Raw genomic sequence first — 18,556 nt, 5'->3', positions numbered from 1 at the left:
CCAGTCCTTAGTCATCCTGCACCCCGAGGGCCAAGTGGTCACCTGGGCATGGTGCCCTGCACGTCAGGAACGTGGTGACAAGGATCCAGAAAAGTCCATGTCCAAACAGAGTTTGAGGAGGAAACTCGAGCTCCACACACATTTTTAAACAGTTTCGACTTTCACCACCCAGGCATCAGTGTTGATTAAGCAGGGAGGCCTGAACATTCAAAGATGTTGAGGGAACTTGGGTTTCAGGGTGGCTGAAAGCAGACTCTCAGCTTTCTTGTATACTGGTCTTCAACCTGCTGCCAGCCCCCTCCCAAGAGTTTGTCTCGACGCTGTTAGCGAGGGGCCCCCCAACTGCATCTTTCCCAGCAGAGCCGAAGTGTCTCCTTGTTGAGTCTTGCCTTCTCTCTGTCCTGAAAATCAAACTCTTGTCCCCGTGAGAAGGAGGAAGTGCAGCTAGAATCCCCCAGCTACCTCTCCGTCCATGGCCCTGAGGGCAGCTTTTCTCTTTCCTCCGAAGGAATGTATAAAATGCACTGTTTTTTAAATAAAGTAACACAGCGTTACCTATTTCACACCCTTTTATCAAACCGCGCTTAACACTGTCTAGTTACTGTTTCAGTGAGCCAGTTTAAAATGACTGCGTTACATGCATTTAAAAAGAACAAAAAAAAACAGAACATCTGAAAGGAAAGATTTAACAGAGAAGAAACTGACACTGTCACATGGTGATTGTGTGTGATTCTTACAGCCTGCCTGTCACACTTCCTGATCTCCCTTGGTGGCATCAGGGCAGATGCACACCCCCTGCCCCACCTCTCGGCCCCCCCCAGCCCCTCCCAGGCAGCCGTGCTCAGGCCATACTGAGCTGCACACCAGACCCCTAAGCAGCCACGTGCCCCCAAGGCCCTGTCCTCGCTCGTGCCACCTGGAAAGCCTTTCTCATGATTCTCTCCCTGCTATAATCCTCCTTCTCCTTGACATCTTGGTGGCACGTGGTTGGACTCTTTATCAGCCCCTCACAACCTCAGATGAGCAGTGTTCAGAGAAGCCCCAGATCAGCTCTCAGAAACCTCAGTGCTCAGATGGCCCAGAACTGAGCGTGTGGGGCTCTGATCGGGTTTAGTTTCTGGTTGTGTGCACTGCCCGCCCCCCAACCCCCAACCCCTGCTCCCATTTTCCTTCACATCCCTGCTTTCTGAAAGGAAATAACGTTTTCTGGGGGTGAAGCATGAGGGAGGCGGATGGGCCTAGAGAGAAGCAGGGAGGCCGCGAGGTTGGATGGTGGGGCGGCCTTCCACGCTCAGGGACAAAGGCAGTACTGGTACACACCTGGGGGTGTTGACACCCAAAACTTATAGCCACTTCTCGTCTGAACTTGAAGGAAGACAGCCTTGTTGGGGGGCCCACACGGACAAGGGGCAGCCCGGACCGAGCTGGGCAGCTGCCTGAGAGCTCTGGGTAGAGAGAGAGCCTGAAAGACCTCCCCCCCAGAACCGCTGTCCCTTCGCCCCCACCTGGAACAGCAGAACTTCGCAGCCTCCCTGAGAGTTGAGAGCCAGGATGTGGGAAAAACACCACTGTTGAAACAACCGCTCAAGCCAGAGTCCAGGCAGAGCAGAGAGGGTTGAATGGGGGTGAGGAGGGGTGACTCAAAAGATACATATATCCATGTCCGAACTCCCAGGCACGTGAATGTGGCCTTATTTGAAAAAAATGGTCCTTTCAGATGCAATTAAACTAAGGATCTTGAGATGAGATTATTGTGGATTATGAGGGGAGGGCTAACTATATCCAGTGACAAGTGTCCCCATGAGAGATAGATGAGGACAAGACCCTGGAAGAAAGAGGACAAGGCCGTGTGAAGACAGGACAGAGATGGGGGTAATGCAGCCACAAGTCAGGGGAAGCCGGGGCCGCTAGAGGCTGGAAGAGGCACCGAAGGATCCTCCCCCAGAGCCTCCTACCGACAAACTCAATTTTGGACTTCTGGCCTCGAGAGCAGTCACAGATATCTTTCGTTTTAAGCCGCAAAGCTTGTGCAACTTGTTGTAGCACTTTTAGGAAATTAGCACAAGGGTGTCACTGAGAATCAGAGGCCTTAGCAGGAGCTGCAGGAACTGAGGTGGTGATCAGTTCGGCAGAGACGAAGCCCAGAGTCCCCCAGGTAAGAGCCCTCACTGCCCCAATGGGGAACAGAGGACAGGTTGCATGACCGCAGTGGACCAGACGCCAGTGACAGTCGCCTCTTTGACCTTAAGCCAGCCCTATGAAGGAAAGGAGCATTTATTCACATGTAACTGAATTTCAAAGGACTAAATTGGATTCATGTAGCAAGATTCAGTCTTCAGCCGTCAACATAAATGGAGGGCTTATGGACTAGATCCAACTGATTTGTAAAAATATCAAGAAACTATTTTAGTTTCGCCTGAGTTTACGTCTGTGTATTTTCATAGGCTATACGATGCACCAGGGTTGTAGAGGGAGGATTAAATGAAAAAAATGATATATCGCTGCCATTTGTTGAGCTATTATTATTATAGCCACCACATCTTACAAATGGGGGCACTGAAACTGGGTAGGCTAGTGGCTGCCACGTAGCTCATGACTGGCCAAGCTTATTTGCCAACTCAGGTCTGCAACCACAGAGCTCAATCAACTGCTTGTCGAATTTAATCAAATAATGTGACCTCGCTGTCATTGAGGAGCCTGCCATCTGTCTGGTATTGGGGAAATAATTAAAAATAAAATCTGCTGATAACCCAGAAAGCCTCCACCAAGGTAGACAAGAAAGAAAATAGTTTTATTATTGAATAAGCACTCCACCAGGCTGTGGTGGGTACCACAGGCCGTCCACCAAAGTAATGCCAAAGACAGTACACATCTCCACATCACATCCAGGCTCTCAGGATGAAAACAGGTAGTCCTCAGGAAGACTCGACAGCACCTTTTGTTGAATACAGTTCCCCCTAAATTCACCTGGTAACTGGGGTGGCCATCTGTGATGGCAAATGCCTGTATCCAAAGGAAAATAAAGCTTTTCTTATCTCCATGATAAATAGGTAGTTTTGCAATGTGGATCCAGGTGGCTAAGTTGTGCTCCTACCTTCTCATGGAGAAGGGGAGATAAGGCACCCTTCCTGGGTTGTAAAATGATGAGACTTATTTAGCTTTTAAAAAGACTTATATACATCTCAAAGGGACAGAGGAAGAATTTATAAGCATAAGTTTTCCAAAGGATGTGCTCTAAGCAAAGGGAGGGAAACTGTGGCTTTCCCTTTTTTAATCAGGGAAATACTATTTTTTCTTTTTGGATTTGTGTTTGCCCTTTCACTGGAGACATAGGAAAAGCTGTTAGGTCAGGGCCCAGAGCAGTGCCTGCTCAGGAACCCATGAGAGATAGAAGTGGAGGGAAACAGGCCACACAGCCGAGACCTCCAAGTGGCCTCTCTGAATCTGGACGAGGAGGCAGGAGAAGGGAGACAACTCCTCTGATAGGACTTTTGATGATAACATCAAGGTCACAGGAAGAGAGCTAGACTGGGAGTGAACTAGAATGTCCTTTTAGAATAATGTCTGGTTTACAGCAAGCCTGAATATATCCATGCCCAGGTGTCCATGGTATGGCAGACGTGATGACATCAGTAAAAAATCTGGCCTGGACCACTCTGTATCCTCTTTAAGTGTTGGTAGGATCTCAAAGGATGTTGTTATTAGAACAAAGGGTGCTAGCACTCGTCCCAAGCCAAGCATATCCTGTCAAAATTTAATAATATTTGAAGATTTTTTTTCTTGTCATATACTCATTAAACTTGGAAAAGAGCTAGCCATTAACTTCTGCATAATAATCTCTCTGGTGCTTAAGGGTCATGACTAAATTGCCTTGATTTTCTTAACTTTATACTTAACAGTCTAATATTAACAAATGGGAATAATTTGTTAAGAGCAATATTGAAAGGAAGAATATAAATTAGGAATGAAAAAGATTATCACATTGATGTGGGACTTTAGAGAGTTTATAGTTGAAAAGGGACTAGAAATTAAAGTATATTTAAATTCTGCTTTTTTGTTGTTTTCTTTCTTTTACCTCATTTATACATTCCAAATGAAGCATATGCCTTTTTCAAAGTTCTCAAATATGGTGAAATACAAAGAAAAAAGGAGAGAAAAACACTTTTTTCCCAAAGGCAGGCACCATTAACATTTCTAAAGTACCTCCTCCTCGCATTTTCCCTATTATTCTTTTTTGTGCGTACTTGCAACTTCTACCACAGAACCTTATTTTCTATTTTTTTCAGTACTGTTAAAATTCATGAGTGTATTTGTCATCTATTGTTACATAACAAATTATGAACAACTTAAGAGCTTATAGCAATAAACATTTATTATCTCACATGGTTTCTGCAGGTCAGGAATCTGGGACAGGCTTCGCTGGGGGTTTCTAGTTCAGAGTGTCTCATGAGTTTGCAGTCAAGACGCTGGCTGTGGCTAAAGTCACCTGAAGGCTTTAATGGGGCTGGGAGAGCTACTTCTAAGTTGGGTCCCTCATATGGCTGTTGGCAGGGGGCCTCAGTTCATTACCACACGGGCCTCTCCAGAGGGCCACTTGAGTGTCCTTAGGACATGGCACCTGGCTTCCACCAGAATGAGTGATCCTAGAGAGAGCAAGGTGAAAACCACGGTATGTTTTATTACCTAGCCTCATATAAGTCACTCATGATCATTTCTGTAACCTATTAGTTACACAGACCAGCCGTATTCAACATGGGAGGAACTCTCAGGAGTGCGAACACCAGGGACTCACAATTGTGAATGTGAACCCAGGGAGCCATCTTGCAGACTAAGCTATCACAGTGGCAATTTGTAATGGCTACATGAATGTTACAATAGAGATCTCTACAACTGTGTTAGCTAAGTACATCAGGCTAAATATTACCCCCAGTATTTCATTTTTACAAATAACTCTGCCAAGCACTTTGTATATAAGGACTTTCAGCAGTACTTCAGGTTATTTTCTTTGGATATAGGCTCAGAAGTAAGATTGTTGTGTTTTTTAAAAAGCGATTTCTTATTTTTTTATTTTGCATCAGCTTTATAAAGCAAATTAATAGTTTATATTCCTTATTTTAGGTAACATTATGCATTTCCTTTAATGTGTTTGTGATAAACCCCTTAAAATACCTATACAGTGATTCACAACTGCATATTTATTTAATACATTCTATAGAGTGTATATTGTAGGTAGCTATTCTGCGTAATATATATAGTATTTTGATATTTATGACATGTGAGTTTTTTCATTATTATTTAACCATTTTATAGATCCTCCTGAGTTTGTTTGTTGCTGTTATTTTGGACAACTTAGAACTTGATGAAGATCTAAAGAAGCTTAAACAAGTAAGTAATGTATACGTTTAAAAAATAAAAGCAAAACATGTGCTTACAGGTAATATTAAGGCAGTTCAAGCCACAAAGTAAAAAAATATATATTTTAATAAGACAGTTGAAGTCGGCAAATAATGTTCTTTTAACGTTTCCCTAATATCAACAAAGGAAATTTTCTATTGCTTTATAATTATCCTAGGAATATTTTTATATTATTATTTTGAGTAGAAGTATGATAGATATTGTGTAGTCAATTGAATTTGGATTCTCCTTCTGCCATTAAATGAAGGTTGTTTGGAAATGAAATGCTTCGGGGCCACATTACCATTTAGCATAATCATGTGTAATACTCTTCATCATCATCATAAAAATATTAAGCATAAACTTGCCTGACTGCTAGACAGTAAGAGAGAATTTAGTTTGGGTGCCCAAAGCGATTATACGAAATGGGATAGAATAATTGATCAACTGTGTGCCCAGTTATATATGCAATGGTAGTCGGTGAAGAAAAATGAAACATATTTGATGTAAAGATACCCACTGTGAGCATATCAAGGAAGGATTTAAACTCTTCCCTGACCTGCAGCCACATAAGCAAATGGCTATCTGGGCATGGTGGACATGACTTCTTCCAGATCTTTTCAATTTGTGGCAACAGCGGTAGGTTCTTCAAAAGAGATCTGGGAAGTTCTCTACGCCATTGATGCAAATACTTACCATGGATTCTAGTAGAAGAAATAGGTAATTAGTGAATTCAAAATTGAAATCAATCAACTATATAATTAGACACAAACAATAAATGTCTGTTGCTGTGTAATGACCACCTTGGTCCTTGCTTTACAAATCTGGTGTTTATTTAAAGATTTAATTGAGTTTACTCTATTTTTATTATTCCCAGACAGAGAGGAGGATAGGAAGAATGTGAAAAATTATTTGATTTTCTTAATGCTTCGAGTTCCAGAAAGCACTCTGTATTCCAGAGCCTGTCTTTATGCAGTTAAAACTTCTTTTTCATCTTTTACCCTTTCCACCAACTAGTTTGTAGGTTCTTACAGTGACAGTCACACTTGCTGAGCACTAGCTCAGGGGCAGGTACTTTGTATTTTCACTTATTTAAATTTCACAGCAACCATGTGATGCAGGTATTATTAATAGCTCCATCTTACAGGTGAGGAAATTAAGGCACAGAGAAGTTAAGTAACTTGCCTGAGGTCACACAGCTAATAAGTGGTAGAGTTAGGATTTGAACCCCGGCAATTTGGACCCAAAGCCCAGACTCAACCTCTACACTGTATTGAGTCACACTCAAGCTATGTAAATGCCAAATGTGGGTCATGCCTCTTGTGGAGACTCACACACGGGACTGCTGATTACTTGTTGATAAATAATGACGTTTTAGATGGCAGGGACATCATTACAGTCATGAAATAACTGATGTGATGTTTTCTGAGGAGTGGAGGTGAATTAAGTGACCCAGTCATTAAAACTATCGCAAGTCGTTCTTTGTTTCCCCTCAAAAAGCTGACAATCTAATTGGGGCCACTGGAGTTAAGACTTTGACAGAAGGTTAGAGCTAAGATGCTTACCATTCACTTCCCTCAGGGACCTTCTGGAACGATGACTCTCCTTAGACACAGATGTATCTCTTGCATCGTATTAATATTTTAGAGAGGCCCTTAGAGACTTTTAATGTACTTTATTATGATTGTGGTAAAAACAATTGTGTTAAAATATACATCTTGGTTCGCAGAGATTTTTCAAGAGTAATAGAAACCAGAGTGGTCACCTGTAAAGTGGAGACGTTAAATATGCAACACTGAACAAGGCTATTAGAAAAGAAAGTCAGTTCTAGTGCTTGGAAGAGAGATTGTGTCCCTGGAGGTGGCCAGGATAGGAGACAATGGTAGAGAGCTGAACAGTACAGTGGAGAAACTGGAATGAAGGAGAAGAAAGAAGTGGAGAAGTGAGCAAGGAAAACAGTCAAGAGACGAAATTAAAGGAAAAAGCACAGATTATGAATATAACCTGGTGATAAAGGGGGAGAAATGTGACTGAACCCAAAGTCAGATGGCCCAATGGCCGAGGACTGCAGAGCCTTTCAGGGAGAAGCTCTGAGGACAAGTCGAGTCTGCAGGATCAATTGTGATGGAGTTGCATTTTTGTTAAGTAGAAATGTGCTACTTACCTTTTCCCCATTATGTTCTTTTTTTTTTTAATTGAAGTATAGTTGATTTACAATGTGTTGATTTCTGGTGTACCGCATAGTGATTCATTTACTATACGTGTGTGTGTGTGTGTGTGTGTGTGTGTGTGTGTGTGTGTTCCTTTTCATATTCTTTTTCATTATAGGCCATTACAAGGCATTGAATATAGTTCCCTGTGCTAGACAGTAGGACCTTGGGAGTTCGGGATTTGCAGATACTAACTACTATGTATAAGATGGATAAACAACAAGGTCCCCATTACATCACCTCCCTGCCCTTTAAGACTGTGGTTTCCAACCAGGTATGCTGACCTGTGAGGCTGCTCAGGAGGAACTGTGGAACCAGGGGCCTTTTTCAACACTTACGGGAACCTAAAGGGAACTGCGCGTTTACCCTGTCAGAAAGCCAGCCGTGCTGACAAAATGCCAACTCTCATAGTTTCAGCTGGAAATTTGTGACTTCTAGGCGGCAGCACTGCTTCCCTGGTGCTGAAGCTCTGAAGGCTCCTCCCATGAGCTTTTTCCTTTAAGGAAAAAGAAGCAACGCTGAATTATTTGTTACTTAATAAAGGCATTTTGATAGACAAAAACAATTAAAGATAGGATTCAGAGGAGAATCATAAAAGGAATCCTTGGGGATGACTTCTGATAGGTTCTAATAAAAGCACTCTTCCCCAGCACACCCCTCTCCGCGATACCAACAGTGTGGTGCCTCTGCAGCCACTAATGGAGCTTTTCCATAGTCACTCTTGAAAATAAATAACGTTCTGAAAAATCATGCCAATTATGCACCCACATAAAATCCACCTCCTGCTTTCCTAGCGGCAGTACAGCGCAACAGTCCTTTCATAGCTGCCATCATTTATGTGACCCCAGATCTAATTAAAGAGAGACCACGATTGTCTTTTCAGCATCCTCGCAACCCAATGCGAGACCTGGAGATACACAGAGACAGAGATAGAGAGAGAGAATGGTTCTTTATATAAGACCAGGAAATTGACTAGAAATGAGATTGCCTGTGAGTGTGTAACTTGGCTGCTGAGAAGCCAGATCAGTTCGGATAGAGGCTTAAACCCACCTTGACCCACTGCTATCCTCTGAACAGTGGTAGGAGACACAGTGACCCTGATGCTCTGTGATGTAGCAAAAACACTGGAGAATATAGGCAGAGCTTGGCTGACTTTGAAAACGAAGAGAATTCTTGCAGCCTTAATGATTTTTTGCAAATTCAGTACAAGACAGATATAAAGGGTTTTCTTTTAAGCAGTAGAAAATTCATTAAACTATGAGGGAAAAAAAAAACCCATAGAGAAGCCTCAGGGAAAGAAAATCATTGAAAAAGGAAGTGTAGATAGTCTGTTCAGATTAAATTCAAAGCTCTGAAATTAAAGCCATTTCCCCAGCTCTGCAACAAGTCCCATTTGAGTCTTGGTTCAGATTTGACAATGTCTGGTCTTTGATGGTGTCCAGTGCATTGTGGGGGTGGGCATGTAAAGAGGCTCCTCTCTCTTATTGATTGTGATTTTTTTTTAACAGAAACCACAAAAATCATAGTCCTTTTTAAAATATGAGCTCCAGGTTAATGTTTCTCTATAGCCATACTTGGAAGCTTTCCTTTTCATCTCTTGTCCTCCTTGTATCCTGTATTGAAGTCATTCCAGAGTTCGGGCAGTGACAAGGAGACCAGGCGTGGCCAGAGTATCCATTCAGCAAAGCCCTGGTTGCCGACCCCTGATCTGAGTCAAACCCACAGTTTTCACAGTATTTTGTCCACCTCTCACGAGTGAATTCATTCTAATAGAGCGTGAGAGAGGGATGCAGCTGCTACAATAATTAATATTCCCTGTTGAAAACTACCTCATGCTCCGCCTCATATGAAATTGTGGAATTTAATCCTGATGCTAAAGACACAGACACTGAGATTCAGGGGGATAAATTTCTTGCCCAAGTTCATGCAGTTTGTATGTGCTGAAATTGAGATAACTTGGGCTTTCTGACTCTAACGCAGATGCCGCAGTGCCTGCTCAGAGAATCAGTTCATTCATTCATATTATGAGATGTGTGTCTGGAAAATGGGTCGGTTGCGACGCTTACATTTGTGGGTCAGCAGATTCTCTCCCTGCGGGTGTGTAGACTGAAGGTCAAATTGTAATCAGAACACAGCTGAGTGAGCTGGGAATCAGTGTGAGGTGTGGAGAGGAGGGTTGTGTGATTCAGATACACGATGGCATCAGGTTAATGTCATTTGAGGTGGCCCTTTCATAGGCGGGATGTTGCTACTCAGAGGCTAGATCTGTGCACTTGTGATCCCGGGGTCTGAGTGCTCATCTGCTGTGCCGCAGATATCGTGTTGGGGCACCGGACATAATGATGACCCAGCCGTTGTCCCTGCCTTCGAATAGCTTGTGAGCTGGTGGGAGAAAGTGAGGAGCAACAGAGACTATGGGGGATTATGAAGACACACATGTGGGAGACACACCTAACAGATGATGAAATTAGGGATGTTTCCTCCCAATGACAAAAAGATAAATTCGGTATGACTCCATTTATATGAGGTGTCTGAAGTCATCAAATTCATAGACACAGGGTAGCATGCTGGTTGCCAGGGCAAGGAGGAGTTGCTGTACAATGACTGTGGAGTTTTAGCTTTAAGAGATGAAAAGGTTCTACAGCTCTCTTGCACAACCATGTGCGTGTAAGTAACACTACTGAGCCGAACCCTTAAAAATGACTAAGACGGCAAATTTTATGTTTTATGTTTCTGACTGTATTTTTTTTAATTTTTAATAAAACATTGGTCACCATATGAGTAAGGAGGTAGTGGTGGCAGTGATGAGGGAAGGCTCGGGGGTTTGGATGGTGCAGAAGTTGGGCTGCAGAAGGTGAGGAGTGATGACAGAGGAGGAAGTGAAGATAAATGGCCAGCTGTTCCCTCTCAGATGTCTCATACTCTTAAGTTTCCAGACAGACCACCTAGTTGGCTGGCTGATTCTTCGTCTTTTTTCAAGCTATGTTAGCATCATTTACTACATTGCTACCCAGCTTTTTTTTTCCATTACGGTATGGGTAGAGAATGATATTTGTACACCAGCTGGGGTTCACATGGAGGCATCCGATGTCTAGGATTCCTGCTGCTCCGGGAGACACTCAGCTGCCCAGGGACCAGAGGATCAATACCCTGAAGAAGCTGTAAATCGTCCATGGGCGAGGGTTGGGAACCTTTGACATTTTACTCAAAACCGTTGATGTTGCCCACCCTCCACTTGAAGCCGCTCTCCCAGTCAGTTGGTCAGAGATGATTCCTGGTTGTCAGTTTACATCTTATTGCTCATAACTCTACATAATTTATATCTCAGAAGATCATCTTATGATAGCATTTGATCTGCTATTTCTAATATAGCTTCATTTTTAGGGTTTTTTTATAATCTGATGTCACATTAAGACATAAATAGCAATAAGATCAGCTTAAAGAGCTGAAGTAGCAAAGGCGGGACTATTCAGACCTGGGCTCATGCTAATAGATCACAACAGAGGCTAAGAATTTGGGGATATCAATTATCAGCATAAAACCACAGCGTAGAAGGGAGAGAAAGACAAGACAGGGGTAGGAGGTTGAGGTACACCCTACTGTGTATAAAATAAATAAGCTACAAGGATGTATCATACAGCACAGAGAATATAGACAATATATATTTTATAATAACCATAAAAATGGAGTATAACCTTTAAAAATTGTGAAGCCCTGTGTTGTATCCCTGAAACTTTTATAGTATTGTAAATCAACTATATCTCAATTTGAAAAATAAAAAGAAAAGACAGCAGCTAAAAATTTAAAAGTCAGTGCGAAAAAGGGGAAACAGCCAACTGGAATTTGGGGTTAAAAAGGTAATAGTTAGGGGTTCAGGAAGTCAAAGCAAAACTAAGGAGGTACCTTTTAGAATTAATGTCCTCCTGTTAGGGGTTGAATTGTGTCCCTCAGAAGAATATGTTGAAGCCCTAACTTCTAGTACCTGTGACTGTGACCTTACTTGGAAACAGGGTATTTGCAGTTGAAATCAAGTTAAGATGAGGTGTCATTAGGGTGAGCCTGGATTCAGGATGACTGAGGTCCCTGTACTAAAGGAGAGGAGACAGACACAGAAAGAGAGAGACTGGAGTGATACAAGCTAAGGAACACCCGGGATGCTGACTGTCACCAGAAGCTAGGAGAGAATCTTGGAACAGACCCTCCCTCAAAACTTCCAGAAGGAACCAAGCTCATAGACACTTTGATTTGGGACCTCCCGCCTCCAGACCTGTGAGACAGTAAATCTCTGCTGTTCCAGGTCACCAGTTTTTGGTGCCGTGTTACAGCAGCCCTCAAAAGCTAACACACCTGCTGGTCTCAGGAACAGAGGGCCCCCCTCGGCCCCCGGGGGGACAGCAGGTGCTCTCAGAATGCCCGGCCGGCTTTCAACAGAAGCCCAGAGCGGCTTTCTCAGCAGATGGACTCATTTTCCTTTGCCCTCTAATCAAACAAGTCCCATAATAATAAATTTTATAAATCTGAGACTTTCTTGGAAGGAGGGTTTCCCTAAGCCCTTCTTAAATGTCACCTTATGTATGATTGACACAAACCAGATCACTCTTAGGGACTGTTGTTCTCAGAAACCTCGTGCTTCGCTCCATCACCTGGCACTCGGGGTGTCCGCTCAGGTAGCTCGTCTCTCTTGCCATTGAACAGACAGAAAATGACTTGCCTAAGACTTGACATTGATGGGTTGTTGGTTGTGTCATTCTTTAATTGTGCTAATTCAGAATTACTTTTAGTACAGGTTTTCACAGCATCCCTCAATTAAAAACAAAGTGAGGTTTCGAGGGGAAGTATTCACCACTCACCCAAGAAGCTCCCTCCCCAGCACGCCCGGTCCTCAGCCACCGCCTTGCCACGGGGTTGCTGTCGCCTTTGGCTTTCCTTAATCAGGAGAACAAAAATTTTAAACCCCAACAGCACTTTTTTTCCTTCAGATCCTTTCACAGACAGTGGGAAACTGGATTGTTACGGTTCAAAAAAAAAAGTGGCAATTGGTTTCCAGTTTTATGCGGTGTCTCACAGTCACTGAATTGCGAAAAGACTATCTGCTGTGTTAAGGCTTGTTTTCGGAGTGAGGTAGTGAGTTTGACCCTCTGTGTGCCCAGACACAAAACGTGAGGTGTTGTCATTGCCTGGATTCCTTTGGGACTCAAGTTTTATATATATATATATATATATATATATATATATATATATACAGCTCATCTGTTCTTTGTTGCTTTTCCACTCTATCCAAAGCATTTCTGCTGTCTGCTTGTTCATTCAGCTCCTTCAGTCTTTGAGTCCCCACTGTGTGTGAAACCCTGATCCAGGCGTTAAAGAGACAAGAATAAACAATTAAGTTCTCTCCTGTCATGGTGCTTTTGGTCTGATGGAGGAGTTGGGCATAAATCAAATAATCAAATCAATTAGTTAAGTATTTATAATTTGAGATGAACTTTCTTCAGGAAAGAACGGCATTTGAGTGAGGCGTTCATAGAAGACCCTGACCTGGATGGGGGTCAGGGAGGCAAGGAAAGAAAAAGAGACACTTGGGCTAAGTTATGAAGGATGAGCAGCAGTGACCTTCTTGGAGGTGTTGATAGGGGAGGGGACTGGAGAGCATTCCAGAGAGACAGGAAAGCATTCAGCAGGACCCTAGGAAGCAGACAGCCCAGGGTAAAGAGGTGTAATGTGAGCGTAGGCAAGTAAGAGGGACATAGACCATGCAGCACCTTGAGAAACATGCAAGAACTCTTCCCTTTGCCCCAAGAACAACAGGAAGCCACTGAAGGCTTTTATGATGGGAGGCAGTGTGCACTGGAGAGCGATTTGGGAAGTAAAATCAGCAGGGAATGATTGGATTTCAGGACATAAGTGAGAGAGTCTCAAGGATGACTCCTGGTTTCAGGTTCATCTCCTTGGATGGATGATGATACAATTCATGGAACCAGGAAACATCAGCACAGAACCGTATTTAAGGGAAAAGATCATCAAGTCAGTCTTGGGCGTGTTGAGTTTGTGATGAGTTTGAGTCGCTGAGCAGAGACACCTGGTTACATGTATAGGTCTAGAGTTTAGGAATGAGGGCTGGCTGGCTAGAGATATAAAAATGGACGTTCCTTGTCATTCTCAATTTTTTATCCAGTGCCTACGACGTGCCAGGCACTGTCCTAGGCATGTGGGATAAGTCAGTGAACAGACCAGATGAAAATCCCTACCCTCTTTGTTGCTAGAGTGAAGTTCTCTGTATTTGCATAATAGTGGAAGTTGTGAATCTGGATGAGATTGTATAGGGTGGGAGGGAAAGAGATACCTCAGCCTTAAGGAAAATCAAGGTTTAATGACCACTGTTGCTTTGTCTTTAGGGAAACACAAATCATCTATCTTTGTTTTTCTCTGTGTAAATTTTGACTTTTGGTTCTATTACAAACAATCAACATTTTCTCTGTCTCAAGTTCAAGCTTCCAATGAGAGGAGATCTAATTGGTACAACTAGTTAACATCATTCCTTTTAGGCTGGAATTTTATATCTCTGCTTCTCAGTGCTGGTCAGCCTTACCGAAAACCATCAGCTTTGAACGAAGTAGATACAGACCAGATCACAAAGAGGGTCACCCTGAAATGTGGCTAGTTTCCTAAGACAATCTTTTCTTCTCCTAACTCTCCACCTTAGCCTCTGCTCTGGAGGAGCTAGATCAAGAAGAAGGAGATGTGGAGCACTGAAAGACCATGTCCCCTCCCCAATTCTAGACCGGAAGTCACACTTGTAATTCAGTGTGGGGGTCAGGGGGTAGGTTTGGATCAGATATGAGACTGGATGGCACAGGACTGATTTTTAATAACCAAAGGTGGCCAGAAAGCTATGGAATTTATCTAAGAACAGCAACCTGTCTTTTTCCTCCATTCACAATCGAAGGTTAGTGGTCTCACTGTGGTCCTTCCCGTACATTCTCCCTGATGTCCTTGCTCAGTAATAGGCTTGGTGGGAGGCGGGGCAGGGCTGCCACTCTCACACACACCCTTATGACTACTGAATATTTTTTTACTCTGATATTAAAAGAAAGACTTCGATTATTACTGAGGCATAAGAAATGTATATGCATGTTATTTTATTTGGTGTTATCCCTATTTCCATGTCGTTTTGCATAAAATATGTTAATTAATGTGAATTTTCATAGTGCATCTAATAAGCCTTTTTTATCCGAGTATGCAAAATTGAACAGTCTACCACAGGCATGCTCAGGAATAATATTTGGAAACTACAGGATGGTTGCCTGAAAAAGGAGTTACTTAAGGAGACAGAGCAGGGCTGGGGTTCAGGACCCCAGGGTGGAAACTCCAGTACAGGATGTGTCTTCTGTACCTCCAACTGAACGTGTGGTATTTGTTTTATGGTAAATACCATCACTGATACTGGTTATGTGTGTAGTAAGGTGAAACAAATAAGGAAATGTACTATAAATAATCAGAGCCAGATTTCACACTCAGAGAAAAAAGTTACAAATAAATAAAGGGAAGATGCCAGAAAATGAACGCAATTGCTTGAGATTATAGGATGAGTATCAGTATGGACTCAAGTTTATCGTAAAATAGAAGATAGACACATAGACAGATAGATTGTTAGACACATTGATACATCAGTGGGTACCTAGACACATAGGTACTTAGATAGACACATAGATAGAAAGATGGATACATGTATACTGTTCTGTGGAACCATGAAAGACTCAGAATTGCCAAAGCAGTCTTGAGGGGGAAAAAAAACAAAGCTAGAAGCATAACCCTCTCAGACTTCAGACAATACTGCAGAGCTACAATAATCAAAACAGCATGGTACTGGCACAAAAACAGACATATGGGTCAATGAAACAGAACAGAGAACCTAGAAATAAACCCACACGCCTGAAGTCAATTAGTCTTCAACAAAGGAGGCAAGAGCATGCAATGGAGAAAAGAGTCTCTTCAGCAAGTGGTGTTGGGAAAGCTGGACAGCTCCATGCAAATCAATGAAATTAGAATACTCCCTCACACCATACACAAAAATAAACTCAAAATGGTTTAAAAACTTCTAAAACTCCTAGAAGAAAATACAGGCAAAACATTCTCTGACATGAATTATTCCAATGTTTTCTTAGTTCAGTCTCCCGAGGCAATAGGAATAAAAGCAAAAATAAACAAGGACCTAATCAAACTTATGAGGTTTTGCACAGCAGAGGAAACCATAAACAAAATGAAAAGACAGTCTATGGACTGGAAGAAAATATTTGCAAATCATGCAACTGACAAGGGCTTAATATCCAAATTATACAAACAACTCATACAACTCAATAACAAAAAAACCCAATCAAAAAATGAGCGGAAGAGCTGAATAGACCTTTCCCAAAGAAGGTATACAGATGGCCAATAGGCACATGAAAAGATGGTCAACATTGCTAATTATTAACAAAATGCAAATCAAAACTGCAATGAGGTATCACCTTATATTGGTCAGAATAGCCATCATTAAAAAGTCTACAGATAATAAATGCTGGAGAGGATATGGAGAAAAGGGAACTGTCAAACAGTATGGAGGTTCCTTTAAAAAAATGAAAATAGAGTTGCCATATGATCTAGCAATCCCACTCCTGGGCATATATCTGGAGAAAACTCAAATTCAAAAAGATACATCCATGTCAATGTTCATAGCAGCACTATTTACAAAAAGCCAAGACATGGGAACAACCTAAATATCCATCCACAGATGATTAGATATAGGAGTTGTGGTGTGTTATATACAGTGGAATACTACCAGTCATAAAAAAGAAAGAAAGAACACCATTTGCAGAAAAATGGATGGAGCTAAAGATTGTCACACTAAGTGAAGTAAGTCAGAAAGAGAAGGACAAATACTGTATGATATCACTTAGATGTAGAATCTAAAATATGACACCAATTAATTTATTTACAAAACAGAAATAACTCATAGACATAGAAAGCAAACTTCTGGTTACCAAAGGGGAAAGGAGGTGGGGGAGGGATAAATTGGAAGTTTGGGATTAGGAGATACAAACTACTATATAAAACAGATAAACAAGATCCTACTGTATAGCACAGGGAAAATATCCTGTCATAAACCATGACGGAAAAGAATATGAAAAAGAATATATAGATAAAACTGAATCACTATGCTGTACACCAGAAACTAACACCACGTTGTAAATCAACTATGCTTCAATTAAAAAAAGTAATGTAACTCATCCGAAATTGGAAGACTCGTTTGTGCCGGTTAGTACGGCTGATTCCATGTTGCAAAGAACCTAAGGAAAGTGTAATCAAATGACCATTGGACTCAGCAGCCTGGAAATGTTGGTGACTCCAGCAGGAGCAGACCCATTCAGGTGGTGGGGAAGACCTGAGAGCCCAGAGGGTTTAAATGGCTGGGAAGTCACTGTCTACACCGCACTCCTCTAGAAGCAGCATAGGTCGTCAGCATGGGCAGCTCTTTCAAGAAGCAAGTTTGAAAAGGGAGCGAAATCAGGGAAGGACACAGATCAGGAGAAATCTTTATTTTCGTTGTCATTTTTTAAATTAAGAGTCATGAGAAAATAAATCAATCAACATGGCGAAGGGGGAGGAACTGGAGAGAGCGGGAAAGGGTGGGGTGGTCCCAGACAAGATGGAGGAGAGGGGTCCACAGCACACACGTGCCGCCCCCTCACTGAGATGAGCCCATTTTCCCGTAGCGCTCACAGTTCCTGGGCCTCAGTGAGAGCTCTGGTTTTTATAGCGTGGTTCCCTTGAGTACTTCAAATTATAAGCAATATGCTATCTCATTTATGTATCTCACATTTATGTAAAAGATTGAAGATCCTCATTTTTCATTTGAGAACATGGAAATCCAAAGCAGTTAAGGGATTAGAAAGCTGAACAAAAAAATTAAATCCACATCTTCTTACTTTTTTTTACTGATAGACTGTGCTATCTCCTATGTTTTCAAAAGCAAAGCACGGAGTACAATCATGTGAGTGCTCTCTCTCTATATACATAGATTATGCATATATATTCTAAATTCCCTTTGGTATAGGCTTTTTCCCCTTCCTATTACTTACTGAATATTCATCTCAAAACAAGAACCAAGCATCTAGTTTACACAGAACACTAATATAATTTCATCTGAAGTGGTGCAAAAAAATGCATTTTTTATCATAATGAATGTATTTCTATGAGTCAGTATAATTCCCTCATGGAAACAACTGTGTCTCAGTTGACTGGTACAAGAGGGATATAATATAAAATAGAGGTGTTTGGGACCTAGAAGAAAAAACATACAAGATCTAACTGTATTCATTACTTTTATCTCAAGGAAACCATTAAGTCCATTAATAGGATTTTAAGGGACAGTAATATAAGGAAAATGTATCCGTTCAGCATAATTTGGTATTCTACGTTTTTTTTTTCTCTTACCAGCTTGTTAACATTTTCTGCCAGTCTAGCCTTGTAGCTGCACTAAGAACCCTCTGAAGGGCATTTAAAGCCTATAAAATCTGAAGTTCAGCGTTGTAACAAGAGCATGAAAGCGCACGTTTCGGGTACAGCTTAGAGATGTTGTATGATGTTGTGACTGCGTCAGCCCTTCGTGAGTCTCTGCTGGCCTCCCAAACCAGGAAGCACAGAATAGCCGCTAAATTCCCAGGTGCTCCAAGATCGTACCTTCCTCCCCGCTTTCTTCAGGGGCCAGCTGTAAGGGGCAGTGACTGACAGCTCTGAATCTGCTGGGAGAGCTGGGAGAGGAAACACCACATGCCATTGGTCAGCTGAAGTTATGAAATTACTTTGAACATGTTGGGGTGCCAGCTGTCACATACAAATGTAGCTTTTATGTACATCCAGAAAACCCCCATTTGAACTCGAAAGTACTGGATTTATTGAAGATTTTTGTAGAAGAG

General features: G+C 42.0%; 1 protein-coding gene across 2 annotated transcripts in view; it reads left to right on the top strand.

Annotated features, from left to right (window-relative positions):
- Window positions 1-18,556, top strand: part of NALCN (sodium leak channel, non-selective) — a 258,985-nt gene that overhangs the window by 156,347 nt on the left and 84,082 nt on the right. For both annotated transcript variants that reach the window (XM_072976491.1, XM_072976492.1), the window contains one exon: window positions 5,311-5,385. In XM_072976491.1, coding sequence (XP_072832592.1) covers window positions 5,311-5,385 — 75 coding nt within the window. The remainder of the gene's footprint in view (window positions 1-5,310; window positions 5,386-18,556) is intronic.

The sequence above is a fragment of the Vicugna pacos genome, chromosome 14 (genome assembly GCF_048564905.1).
Source record: "Vicugna pacos chromosome 14, VicPac4, whole genome shotgun sequence".
NCBI lineage: Eukaryota > Metazoa > Chordata > Mammalia > Artiodactyla > Camelidae > Vicugna > Vicugna pacos.
The sequence above is the reverse complement of the archived record's forward strand: the minus strand, read 5'-3'. Positions and strand labels throughout refer to the sequence as shown.